Source organism: Rhodnius prolixus, unplaced genomic scaffold, assembly GCF_049639745.1.
Source record: "Rhodnius prolixus isolate KJV_2025 unplaced genomic scaffold, Rpr scaffold_1, whole genome shotgun sequence".
Taxonomy (NCBI): domain Eukaryota; kingdom Metazoa; phylum Arthropoda; class Insecta; order Hemiptera; family Reduviidae; genus Rhodnius; species Rhodnius prolixus.
The window spans coordinates 13,752,940-13,766,710 of record NW_027411581.1 but is presented as its reverse complement, the minus strand read 5'-3'; the positions used below and the strand labels follow the sequence as shown (position 1 = coordinate 13,766,710).

The window sequence follows — 13,771 nt, the reverse complement described above, 5'->3', positions numbered from 1 at the left end:
CGTGGTTAACATACATTCAATAAAGTCAGTGTAGGGAGGTTGGAGTCATGGTTTTAAGATCCATTCACGTTCTAAAATTCATCTAATAGTGTTTATTTAATTATGAAGCATTAATATGAATCAGTGCTTTTTTTTACTGCAATGAATAAGTATTTGTGTGATGTAAATTGAATTTTGAGAATGGTCCACCTTTTTTAAAAGGTTGCGTTATTTAAATATAAGCTGCAGTTGAATTCAGTAAGTACTTTTTCTGAATTAACATAGTAAAATTACTTAATTTAAAAGTAAATTACAAAACAAATAGCTGCAATAACTCGACTAAATATGTCTGCTTTATTTAAAGTTCTCTAAGGGTAGGATAATAATATTATTCTCAATTCCAGTAGATTACGAAACACAGGGCTATTTTATGTATTTAATGGAGGGTCAGTAAATTAGTCTATGACACCCTAAATCGAATTCCGCAGTGCTCTATAAAAATAAAGACATTTTTTCTGTGTTACATTTACCCTTTATTTTGAGTTGAGTCAAATGTCTATTATTCGCCTATCACAAGATGTTCATAGTCATTAGTTTTTACTATACGCACCCCTCGTAGTACATGTGGTAGGGTGACAAGATACCATCTAACACCTTGCTGGCCGAATTCCAGAAGTATGGATGTTCTAATAAAACGCTGAATGTTTTCCTTCTAAAAAGCCCAGTTGTGTTGAATAATGTTTCATTTAAGTGCCTTCTTTGAAATATTCTGATGTTTCTGTTGCTACAAATCACGTGGTTTGTCAATTGTGTTTCATACTTAGTTGGATGATAACATCAGATTTTAAGAAACTCCTTTTTTTAAGGTATTATTATTTTATTATTTATTATTATTTTATTATTTTTTTTTTTAGATAAAATGGATGACTTATTCCAAGATAAAAGATTTAGTCATGTTGGATCTGATCCCAGATTCAAAAATTTACCAAGAAAAGAAAGAAAAATTAAAATAGATAAGAGATTCCAATCTGTGTTTACGGACAAAAAGTTTCAGTTAAAATACGCTGTAGACGTAAGAGGACGTCCAGTACGTGAAACACAGTCAGATAATTATAAGAAATATTATGATATATCTAGTGAAGGTAGTTCCGACGAGTCAGATGAATCTGAGGAAAATGTAGAAGAAACAGATAGATCGTCCGAACTTAGTGATGTAAATGACACAAATCTGAAAGACCGAGACATTAATTCATCTCTTAAAGATGTAGAGTCTCAAAGTGAATCAGATTTTAAAGGGAAAGCAAGTAGTGAGAAAAGTAAGAAGTTGATTAAAAAGGTAATGAAAGAGGTGGACGATGTGCATAAAACAAAAATCAGTGACTCTGTCCATGGGCGTCTTCAAGATATGTCCATTGATTACGCAAGAGGTGTTGGTACTATTATGTCCGACAGTTCATCAGATGATTCAGATTCAGATGGTGAATATTACTAATATAATTTTTTATCATAGACTACTCGATCACTCGTACGATGATTTCAGTCGTTTAACTTTTAAGAGTTAATTATGTAGTCGCATTAGTGATTACTGTGTTCTTGAGATATCTTTTTATAATACTGTTTATACGTGTTATTTAAATTCAGTTTATATATTTCAGAATCTGATTCGATTTTTGTGGAACATCCATGGGGGGAATTGGATAAAGATGCAGAAACTACGGACGAAGCGACGAAAAGATTAGCAATTTGTCATTTAGATTGGGACAGAATTTACGCTAAGGATTTGATGGTTTTATTGAATTCATTTCTTCCTGCAGACGGAATTATAGAATCAGTTACAGTATGTTTTGTTGTTTTAAATGCATGTATAATTTTGTCTGCAATCGTGTAATCACTTATTTTATCTTATCATTTCCAGGTATATCCCTCTCAGTTCGGCTTGGAAAGAATGAAAGAGGAAGAACTTAAGGGTCCTAAAGAACTTGTAGAAATTAAAGAACCAATTGGTTTTGAAGAAGATGACTGTGATGATGTAATTATAAATAATTTTCCCTTGTCATTTTTACTGTTAATAATTTTAGATATTTTATAATTATTACACACTTTTTTAAAAAAATATTTAGGATGCTGAAGGTAGAGCTTATCATTTGGAAAAATTGAGGGAGTATCAACTTAATAGGCTTAAATATTACTACGCCGTTATCGTTTGTAATAATATCGATACAGCGAACAAACTATACACAGAATGTAATGGTATGGAATATGAGAGTTGCGCAGCGAAAATAGATATGCGTTTTATACCAGATGACATGAATTTCGATCAAGTAATACGTTATAAAAATGCTGAATTATTTTAATTTTCTGTCATAATAACACTGAATTTTAGAAATTTCAAATTAATGTAAACTCTAACGTTTTAGGAACCCAGAGAAGTATGTACAAGCTTACCAGATGTAACAAAGTATAAGCCTAGATTATTTGAAAATAGTGCACTACGTCAAGGAAAAGTTGCTCTGACGTGGGATGAAACTGATACTTGTAGAATTGAATTCAATAAAAGATTAGCGTCTGGGGAAATCATTGATGAAGATATAAATAATTACATCGCTGGATCTTCGGAGGAAAGTGCAGAAGAAGGTTAATTAGTACATAATATTTATCATTAACATTTTCCTAAGTTTTTTTTTTTGTTTTTTTAAGAAACTATCAACCGTGCGGTGTTTTGATTTTGAGATTGCACAGAAAATATCTCTTTTTAGGTTATCTGGGACCATAAAAGAGGTTTTTACAGATCGTTTGTTGGTATGTGTATGTATTTGCCAGTTTGATTTACGTATTTATCCATCGTACTCAAAAAATAAAAATTTTAGACAATAAGAATTTAATCTTTTGCCAAAAGACGCCACTAAAGTGATTTAAGTCAAAATTAGACAACCTGAAGTATTAGTTAACTGAATCCATTTCCAGTTTTTTAGGTTTTCCCGACAATAGCACTCACGACTAGTCATGGAATTTGGTGTTCAAGTTGCATATCTGTAGATCTATAATCTTATTTGAAATATTTTTCTAGAAAAATTCTATTCGATTTCTAGGAAAATATTGGCTAGGCTTTCCTCTAAAATTACCTGTAAAATATACTCCTAATATAATATTGTCCTCTGTTTAACTAATAAGAATCAAATGTGGTATTGATTTCCTAATTTCTAAAAGAAACAGAGACGAATGTACCATTTTACAGATAGATTTTCCGATTTTGTTCTTTTTTTTTAGATTTTCACGCAAAAAGATCTGTAATTTAAACTTAACTTTGTATAATGATTACAAACACCTAATTCTACAACTTTAACTTGAACATTTTTCCGAAAAAATTGATTAAGGGGTGGATAAATTCCTTCAAAATTGATTAGAATTGAATATGAGTGAAACGTTCGGAGTTGGAAGAAAATTTGTGAAATTGGGCTTTAAGAGTAGTAATAATAGAAATTGGTGTTCACTTCAGATTTTTGAAACCAGATTCGAATAAGAGCATTTCTGGTGGGCTAAAGAGTCATTTAATTATGTCGGCCACATAAAGTGTCACTCAGATGAAGGGTATATTTTTGCTATTTTTTATAAAACCATTCCAGCTGATTTTTTTTAAACTAGTACATTAAATCCGCTCATTAAGTGCTGGAATTTTTTTCTATTAAATTCATTTTAGTTTAGTTCTTGTGCGAGAGTGGGTAAAATTCCGTCCAAAGTATCGTTTCTAATAAATAATCTTTACTGAAATTTTTATTTAAACAGATAATTGTATTATATATATATATATATATATTTTTTGTTTGAAACAGGAATTTTTATGTAAACAATTGGTTCTTATTATAGGTGGAATAGATATTGATATTAAAGTAAGCGATAACGAAAGTGAACAGAGTAGACCTAAGGACAAACTATCTAAATATAAATCTCTTATTGCTTCTTTAAAAAGAGAGGAAGACAAAAAGAAAAATAAAGATGTGGAAATGGAAATATCTTGGGGAGTAGGGATCAACTCAAAACGGGACAGTGAAAGCAGTGACAACAACAGAGATAGTGACACTGATGATAGTAGAGTAACTTCTATGAAGACAAAAGTATCCACTTTCAGAAATAAGCATAAGCCATTACCTAGGGGCGGTGTAAGTGCATTCATGTCACACTTAAATAGTATAAAATTAATTTATAATTAATATATAAAATATCTGTATATGAATAAATGTTTGTTTCATTGAATTAGGAATCCGAATCTAGTTCATCGGAAGATTCTACATCCCAAATATCGACCAAGAAAAAGATATTAAATAAAGGGAAGAAATGGAAGAAGACTGAAGTTCCTTCAGCTGATGAAGTAAAACGAAATGTTAGTGCTTTTATCTAAATGATTTAGATATGTTATTTTTTTCTACGATCTTATTGCAACGATTTTTCTATCTGTTAGGCTGAATTAGAGTTGTTACTGACTGAAGATGTCATTGATGAAAGTAAGAAGCAACATTTCAGCTTGAAAGGTATCCAGAAGCAAGAAAAAGAAGGAAAGGCTAAAAAGAATAAATGGCGCAAGGAACTTAAAAAAAAAATTAATTCGGCAAAAGAGGAAGATAATTTTAAAGTCTGTTTACTTTTTTCATAAATAATATATTTTATTTTAATTTAGTTTTAATCTTCTTAATATTTTCTTCTTGTTGCAGGTTGATGTAGCAGATAATAGGTTTACAGCTTTATATACTTCTCACTTTTTCAATATTGATCCAGCGCATCCTCAGTTTAGAAAAACTAAAGGGATGGAAGAATTTGTTATAGAAAAGCAGAAGCGAAGAAAACTGCAGGAGGTACTAGTTTTGTAACAGATCTTTTGTAAGACAATTTAATTATGGATTAACTAGGTTTTTGTGTGAAAGAATCGTAAGAACATTAAGTTTTTAAAGAATAACTTTCGAAGCACGCTGCATACATTTTTCTATAGTATTTATACAATCTCACATTAATACTGTAGATATTTCTTTCGCGATCTACCCTCGGTAAGAAAATTGTGCCCTTGATTAGAAAAAAGAAATGTTTTTGTCAAAAATCTTGATTTCAGACTACTTTCTTCAGTTACTCAGTTATGATGGAGGAGTAGAGTAATGTTTCGGTTCTTGTTTTTTTGATGCTTTCAGACAAGAGCAAACTGGCCTGTTTTGAAGCTTCTGCTTAGTTACAGGGTTAGGAAAAAAGGAAATCTATTAGTACATTTTGCCATACTGTGATTATTGAATTTCATCCTACCTGTTAGAGGGATGGCAGGGATATTAATGAGAGGGAAGAATTTTTACGAAAACCTGGCTCTTTTTAAGGTCTAAGCATTCCGTGTTGTAACTCCAAATTAGTCAATATAAAAGAAGACTCAATGGCTTGGTCAAATGAGATACGTGAAACTCGTTGTGTAAAGAACATGCTGGGATACAAGGCAAGCTGTCGATGGTGGGATCGTCTACACCGATCTCATGACCGTTCTGTGGATCGTTTTTATTGAACTTCTCCAGAAGTACATCTTCAATCGGAAATATTAGACAACTGTCAGCCTTTCCGTAACCCCTTCACTGACCACGGCGTATAATTAATTCCATAATAATAATAACATCTATCCCAGCTCGTATAGTATAAGGAAAGAGGAAGAACCTTGATAGTGGGCGCTAATGACCGTAGATGTTCCGGGGGAAAAAAATATATCTATATTAAACAAACATTTCAATATTCGCCCTACAGTAATGTTTTCATTGAGTAAAAAAAATTAGTCGTGGGAATATGCTTGATTAGAACAAGCGGCTAAAAGAGGAATAATAATTCCTCTGCCATAATTTACAACACATATGTACCTATATGTTAGGTACCTAAACCTGGTACACTTGGACGCAAGTAACCGCAAGTAGCGGGTTTAGTATAGCATTTGTTTTACAACCGACGCATGGTAGTAATATTTTCTTACTATTTTTAACAGTTTAATTTTATTCTATCTCATTCTAATTATACAGTTTTAATTTTAAGGCTTGTACATCTCAATGATTAATCCATTATTAAGTTATTTGGTTCTAATTAGTCTGTGTTACAATACTGGGATACAAATGAATGAACCTTATTTCTAACATTTTGTGTGTTCGTATTATTTAGCTGTATATTATTAGACACCTTATTATGTATAATAATGGTTTAATAATTGAGATGTATAAGCCTTAAAACTGTACAATTAGAATAAGATACAATTGAATTATAATTGTATAATGGATTAATAATATATAGCGTACACTTGACTTCGTTTGCTTGATTTTCCTTGTTCAGTGTCGATAACTTATCCAAACTTCTTTTCATTTGTAATAATGTCATTTCTGTAATCTTCTACCGCAATTAGTTAGTGGTGTAATTTGTGATTGTATTTTTTTAAAATACTAGTTTCTAAGAATACGAATAATACATTTTACAGTAAGTACTTCTTACATTTTTTAGTGGAAGATGTGAACTTTATTACTTTTTTTTAATGTAAATTTGATAATATCGCCAATCTTATCTCAATGTAGCCTTTGTGTCAGTTGCTTTATTTTATTCAAATACTACCTAAGCAAATTTTGAGTCAGAAAAGAAAATTGCTTCATTTCAGAAATATATTTTATATTTTGATTCAAAAGCTTTTCTGAGATAATGATAAGAAAAAGGCCTGTTTGGTTCCAACTGAATAATGCTCAGAATTAGCGAGACCATTAGATTGCAAAAGCTTTTTTTCCACAATGAACAGTCGTATTAAAATCACTGGTTCTTGAATCAGAACAGAAATGCTTTTCGATGAATCGCGTTTGATTTTTTTTTTTTTCTTAGCGTAGATTTTTAAAATTATTTACCGTCTCACAAATAAGATTACTGGAACAATAATGATTTATCAGTAAAATAAAAGTAAAAACTGAAATTAACTATTGTTTTCTACAATAGTCCAAATAGTATATCTTATAACTTGATGGTTTCTATTTAAAATTAATACATATATTTCATTTGTTTCAATACAGCTAAATGAAGATTCTAAAAACGATCCAAAAAAGAAGTTACATCCGGAACTGGCCTCACTCGTTTCTTCAATAAAAGGGAAAACGTCTAATAAAATGAAATTTCAAAACAATTAAGTAACTTTTGATGCGAACGTAAGAGTTTGGGATTTCAGGTTAAGATTTTTAATATTTGTTCAAAATAATTTGTATTTTTTTTTTTTTTTTTGAAACATCTGAAAAATGAAATCTAAGAGTTGCTCTGAATGCAGTCTTTTATAACAAATACCACAAGATTTATATGCGGTTTTTGTAAATATGTGTACAAATAATATAGTAATCTAATATGTAAAGTATATATCCTTTTGGTTATTTATTCTACTAAGAATTTTGATAATCAAAACACAACCATTTTATCAGCTTATTACAAATAAAGAAATTATTTGAAAAACTGAATTTTATTGTAAATGCATTTGTAACAGGTATCGCAGTTTCTAAATGCAACAGACCTTATAACTTCGGTATATTTAACTTTGCTGTAGACGATTGCTTATTTCTTCGACATTAGAGCACAATTTCTTCGATAAATATTTAAATCATAAATGCCATACAATAAATATCCAGAAAAAAAAGGGTTCAAAGAAAATATCGCTTTTTATAAAAGAATTCGCTAGATTTCTATAAATCGCCTCATACTTACTGTACTGAACAAAAGACAATACTTCACGTCTTGAAGTCTAAGAAGCAAAAACGTACCAATTTAAGCTGAATATAAACCCTACAGTCCATAATTCTCCAATGTTCAATCAATGCGTCTTTCTTGGTTTCTAACCTCTTTATTCACACATACCAGAAGATTCCTTTTGTACCCGACCTAGCAAAATTCCAATACCACGAAAAGTAGACACTCTGTTCATTTCAAACCTCTTATTCAAAACTTTTCGTTAAATTTACTCCGAGGAAATCTTGTAAAGCAGCTAAAACGTCGTTGGCTCGTAAACTGTTGAGCTAATAATGGAGTTGTCGCAGAATAACTAACATCCATGGCAAGCCACCCCTGTGTTTGTGTCCCCTCAACGTATTTATGTTAACAAAAAAGTTATATATTCAATTTTAATACATCAGAAAAGTTGACCAATAGCAATACTTCTTACTAGGAATAAAGGTAAAAATACATCAATCTGCTTAGTGTTTATTAATAATCCATTTGTATGTTCCAACTTATACTAATTCTAGCAATTAACCTATTTTCGTATGAGTTTAGGGGATTAATTATTTCACGGATGGCGATTGGATATATAGTACGTCTTACTTTATACTGAAAATATTAAGGGCTACCTAAGATTTCTCCAGTATAGTTTCCATACACAAAAGATAATTACGAATTTTTATGATTTTAAATGATTATTTGTATAAGTACCATTGAAGAAAATTTCGAAAAACAGAAGATGGACCTAATTTAGCCTTACTTCGAACAGTTTTATCTAGGCAGATCGGAAAAGTTATTTTTAAGTAATAGTAAAATTATTTAAGTTTGATTTCAGAAAAAAATAACCTGTTTAATAACACAGATTAAATAAGCTCACGATCTTTATTTTACCTTATCCCTAATCATCAATTTACAAAATGAAGTTTTCTTTATTTATATATATATATATATAATTATAAATTATTTTTTTAGGTGCTGTACATTTACGTTATTTTTTACAAATATAATTTTCCATTTATAAGATAAAAGGCAAAATTTCATACACTTTATATTTAATATACAGTCGTTGAAATTTTTATTAAATATATACAACATTGTTACACATTTGCTCAATAATAACAGCTTTTCTAGCTTTGTACCAAATTAACATGTGTTCATAAAAAGACCCATATAATGTTAAATACACAAACATTCATATTTCAACAAAATTATAAATATGAAAAAGAAGTATTAAAAAAAAAAGAGAGGAGACAGAACTGAATTAGGCATAATGTAGGCATGATCGAAATCATAGTGCCTTAATTAAAGGACAACAAAGATTAGTATCACAGAAATAATTTAGTAATTTAAAATTTTTTTTATTATTACTTATTTGTTAATTAAAACATCCTGAACTATGCCCGTAACTAATGATTTCATCACCTTGTGCATTTTTTTTTTTTTATATAATTTATTATTCTGTTTACTGCACTTGATTATCGATTAAAGCACTTTATATGTTTTCAATTAGGCATTACAAAAGTCAAGTCTGCAAATTTTGCTATCAATAATAAATAATTATATGAAAAAAAATGTTAATTTAGTTTTGTAATATTAAAAGTAACATATAATAATTCCCATTAAATTATATCACTGCAATATCAGAATGTAATAATTGCACTGGTTATGTCATCAATACAAAAAAAAAATTACAGGTTGCGGCGGAAAATTCAAAGAAAAAAGAAAAAAAAAAGGAAGGGCGAAAAAAGAGAAATTGGCACTTAATTTAGCGGAAACTTTCATCTCAACCATAATTTCAACCTCAATGCATCAACGCCGTTCAAGTAGTAGCGAAATAGTCTCTTGTCTCGTACGAATCCTAAATTTTCATATAATCGGAGAGCCGGCTTGTTAGTTATTTCTGTTTCAAGCACTACCTGCAAAACACAATTTCATTAAAGTTTTTCTAACTACAATATATTTTAGAAATTTAGACCGAAGACTGTTTAAGTTATTAGTTCTTTAAAAGACCATTCGCAACCATCTAAAATATTCGGAAAAAGGTTTGAATCGGTAAAATGCCAATCGCTGCAACAGTTGAAAACTTTTTCTGAATCAGTCATGGTAATGTAAGACTGAAGTTTATAAGAAGGCCACAATGCTCTGCATAAATGCAATGCACTGATTAGGCTCCGAGCATCAACGTTCTCAGATGTTGATGCTCTTAAAAAAAAAAGTATGAAATTTAGAAAATTCCTATGAGAAACATTAACTGGACATAAGAGAAGAGGAAACACAATTCAGAAACTCGATGATAACATATAAATCTGGTTTTGATTCCTAGATAACAGAGTAAATTGGTCAAATGTGGTTTAAAAAGAAAATTAACATGTTCCTATAACAGGTACCCTCTACTGATCAAAATCAAATTTGTGTCTTACTGTCTTCTCATTAGCCGGAGAATTAAAATAATAGATCATTTTATACCAATATATTTACCTCATCTGCGCCATCTGCAACCATAGCTCGAATTGCTTTTAAAACCAAGTTTGAACCTAAAACAAACAGCGTTAAGTCCATTTCTGTATTAATGATGAAAAATAAAATATGTCACAAAAATAAAAGATGTAAATTTAAATAATTTACTAATATATGAATTAATTCAAACTAAATACCAATTTTTCTCTTTCTGTATTTTTCATCCACAGCCAACATAGCAATATACCCTCTCTTCACAACTTTTCGATGCATATCTAGCTTGCAAACTATAGCGCCAACGCAAAGGGTGTTGTCCATTGCCTAAAAAATAATAATAAATATTTTAGATATAGTAATCACTGAACAGGTTGTATTAAATTTTAAGCAGACTGATAAAGCCCGATTTATGTTCTTATCTAGCGCTTCGATACAGACTTAGATTTGAAGAACATGGAGGGAGGAAAAAACAATGGGTAGTTTTCAATATTTCAGTTATTTTTTTAGAAGAACAAAATATAGAATTCCATTTAAGAGTATTTGATTAATTTGCGAGTAGTTTTAGTAAAGAAGTTCAAACATAAAAGCTCAAAATAAATTTAACTTTGCATTTAGATGTACTCCTTCAAATTTTAATAATACCTCTCATATCTAACTCAGATTCGGATAGAATATAATTAAATTTAAAAAATAATATAGTATTATTGATATAAATAAATATAAAATGCTCTTGTTTTATATGGTAAAAGACATCCCAAGTTATTCTACGGTGTAAAATGGTTTCAACTAATCTTGTTTAAAGATATTGTAATTTGTTACTCAAAAAATTAATGTCGAAATTTCTTTTAGATAATTTTCATTTTGTAATGTTATTTATTATTAATCATTGAGTTGTGTAACCCAAATTATCATTTTATTGTTGCTGCTTGAGTTTAATTAATGGAGTGCAAATGGTTGAGAAAAAAAAAATCTTTGCAGGACGATAAATTATGGATTACGGATGCAGAACAAATTTCCAATTAAGGACATAATAAAATTTTAAGCCGTTGGTATATGTTGTCATAAATCTTCACCTCCAACGTACTTTTGTATGGCAGCTGCCTTTGGGAGATTTTGTCTTTTATTTCAAACTGTAAATGTTGGTGTAATTTATGTAAATTTACAAATATTGGGTTATTTCACTGACCCCGCCCCCATAATACGGAGATATTTTAGGAATATTGGCCTATAGCTGCGAGTGCCCCAGCGTAAAAACCACAACCACAATTCTACTACTGTTACACTCAATACTCGCAGAGCCTGCAGAGGTAACTGAAATATGCAATTACTCGGGTTATCGAACTAGAGGCAAACTTAGCTCTTAATTTAACATATGTAATCAGCGTTACTGACGCTTTCAATATGCGAACAAGCACTGATACATAACATTGTTTAAGTCGAAATAAATATAGCTTTCTAATTAGCAAAGTACAATTCAAATCTAATCTATTTCTCTGATGAAAATAGCATTTTATGAACAGCTAATTAAGATGACTGATAAATCATTAATTGGGATTATAAATAAACCTTTCGATCAAATATGTCTCGTTTTTTATAACAAATTACGGGGATGTACCTTATCATTTGAAAATAAATTACTGAAGAAGATACTGGTTTTCGTCCCTAGCAATATGGGTGAGCTATTAAAACCGTAGTTTTAACGCCATAGAATTTTTAATAAACTTATAGATCGAAACTTAATTTTTTAAATTTAAGATCAACCCAAATTATTTGAACAAACGAAAAAGTTACGTCAGGTTAATTTTAACGTTACAAAAAAAAAAAAAAATTGTAGCTTACACCTTAGTTTATATTAAAAAGAAATAGAAATGATATTTTGCGTTTCAATAAAGTTTTGAGTTATTTTTAGATTTCAGAATTAAAGAAAAAATTGTCTCGTTAAAAACCAAATATAGAAATTTTTACAGAAAATCGTCATTTTTTAGATTGTTTTCACAGACTTAAGCATTAAGCCTATTACCTCATTAATTACATTAGTACTCAATGTACTTTATAATGGGTTACATTTAACGAGCTTTAGTGAATCATGATATTGTTACTTCTTTCAATAAAATATATACCTAAAAGAAATTTTTTTTAAGTTTAATGTTATCTAATGTAGCGAGAATTTTCAAATGCATTTGTTCGGGGTTTTTGTTCATCCAATACAAAAATGCTTTAATCATTTTGGAAAATACATACGATAACGAACTAAGAAAAAAACAAAAATAAAGAAATAACGATCTAATAAGTTAACCACCTTGTCTAAGACATACTGCTTCTTTTATATCTAATTTTAATTATTGTGTAATGATGGGGTGCAAATAGATCTGGTCAACGATCGTTTATCTAATTTTCTTGCTTGTATGTAAAATCTGAGTCCAAGATATTACTTCGTCTTACACAAATCTATACATTCCATATAAGAAATAAATGAGGATCAGTAATAGCATCAAATCACATATATTAGACATAGAGTATTTGGGTCACAACCATGTAAACATTTAAAATTAGACGGAAAATGAAGAACAAAGTTTAAGAAGCTGAGGACAAGTTGTGGAAAATCTGTATTTATTATTAGAAACCTTCCGGTTTATTTAAATCTTAGTTCAGCTTTCATTAATGACTAAGAAAATAAATTTTATAACTTACCAAGAAACACAATTGTGGCCAATTATGAATAAAGTACCGATAAGTATAAATGGAATAGGGCTCAGAGAGATCTTTCTGGATGAGTCTCATTATATCTGGCATTTGCAATTCCGATTCATATGAAACGTAAGTGATTTCACCGCACTCACTCTGTTTTTCTGCAACACTACATGGTAAATTGTTCTCTTGAGTTTCACTCAAAGAAGTTGAGCAGTGAGCTGATTCTTCAATGTTACTACATGAAAATTTGGAAGCAACACTTGTGGTTGTTTCCACCACATCAGTGTTGGTGACACTCAAAACTAAAGATTGAGAGGAATCATCAGGTTCCTCATTAGGTTTTTGAATAACTGGATTTATATTTAAACTAACCGCACTTGCTTCACATTTACTATCACTAGCATTCACACATGTTTTGCAATGACTAGAACTATCTTGTAAACTTAAATTCTCACTAGAACCACTACTTAATTGTTCTTTTCCGCTTTCAACACCATTTAAAAGTTTTTTTGGGCCATTCAAACTAATTTCATTTAACTTGTCACATTTTTGAATGAGGTCTATTTGGTCCAAAATTAAATTATCTTTTGAAGGTAAAATAGTTAAATTACAATTAGAATCTTCTAATGTAGGTTTTATTTCCTTGGTTTTCTCTGAAATGCAGTTTTTAGAAGTTACTTCCACATTGAATACATGATTTTCTAAGAGCTTTTCTTGTTTCTTTTCCATGTTACACCGTAGAAAAGGTTCATTAACGAAGTAAAACTAGTTCGTCTTGTAATAAACCGCCTATAAAATTCACCATTTTATGTAGCAGAATTTACGTACTTTATTGCTAAAATGAAACTCACACCCCCTCAAAGCCATATTGGAATTAGTTTTTTCCTTATCCACTGCCTTATAAATAGTATAT

The 13,771-nt window shown here is 29.9% G+C and overlaps 2 protein-coding genes across 2 annotated transcripts; one reads left to right on the top strand and one right to left on the bottom strand.

Moving 5' to 3' along the window:
• On the top strand, nt 1–7,460 carry LOC141455069 (ESF1 homolog). The gene is made up of 11 exons (XM_074129912.1): nt 1–237; nt 894–1,457; nt 1,635–1,816; nt 1,895–2,008; nt 2,100–2,300; nt 2,397–2,613; nt 3,844–4,136; nt 4,235–4,357; nt 4,436–4,606; nt 4,686–4,826; nt 7,029–7,460. The coding sequence occupies exons 2-11, from the start codon at nt 899–901 to the stop codon at nt 7,140–7,142; spliced, it is 2,115 nt and encodes a 704-aa protein (XP_073986013.1). The 5' UTR covers nt 1–237; nt 894–898; the 3' UTR covers nt 7,143–7,460.
• A 704-nt stretch (nt 7,461–8,164) lies between these two features.
• On the bottom strand, nt 8,165–13,765 carry LOC141455178 (uncharacterized). The gene is made up of 4 exons (XM_074130044.1): nt 12,859–13,765; nt 10,368–10,491; nt 10,192–10,247; nt 8,165–9,629 (listed from the first exon to the last, which is right to left on the bottom strand). Exons 1-4 carry the CDS (start codon nt 13,585–13,587, stop codon nt 9,492–9,494), a joined length of 1,047 nt encoding a protein of 348 aa, XP_073986145.1. The 5' UTR covers nt 13,588–13,765; the 3' UTR covers nt 8,165–9,491.
• Between the last annotated feature and the right edge of the window lie 6 nt (nt 13,766–13,771).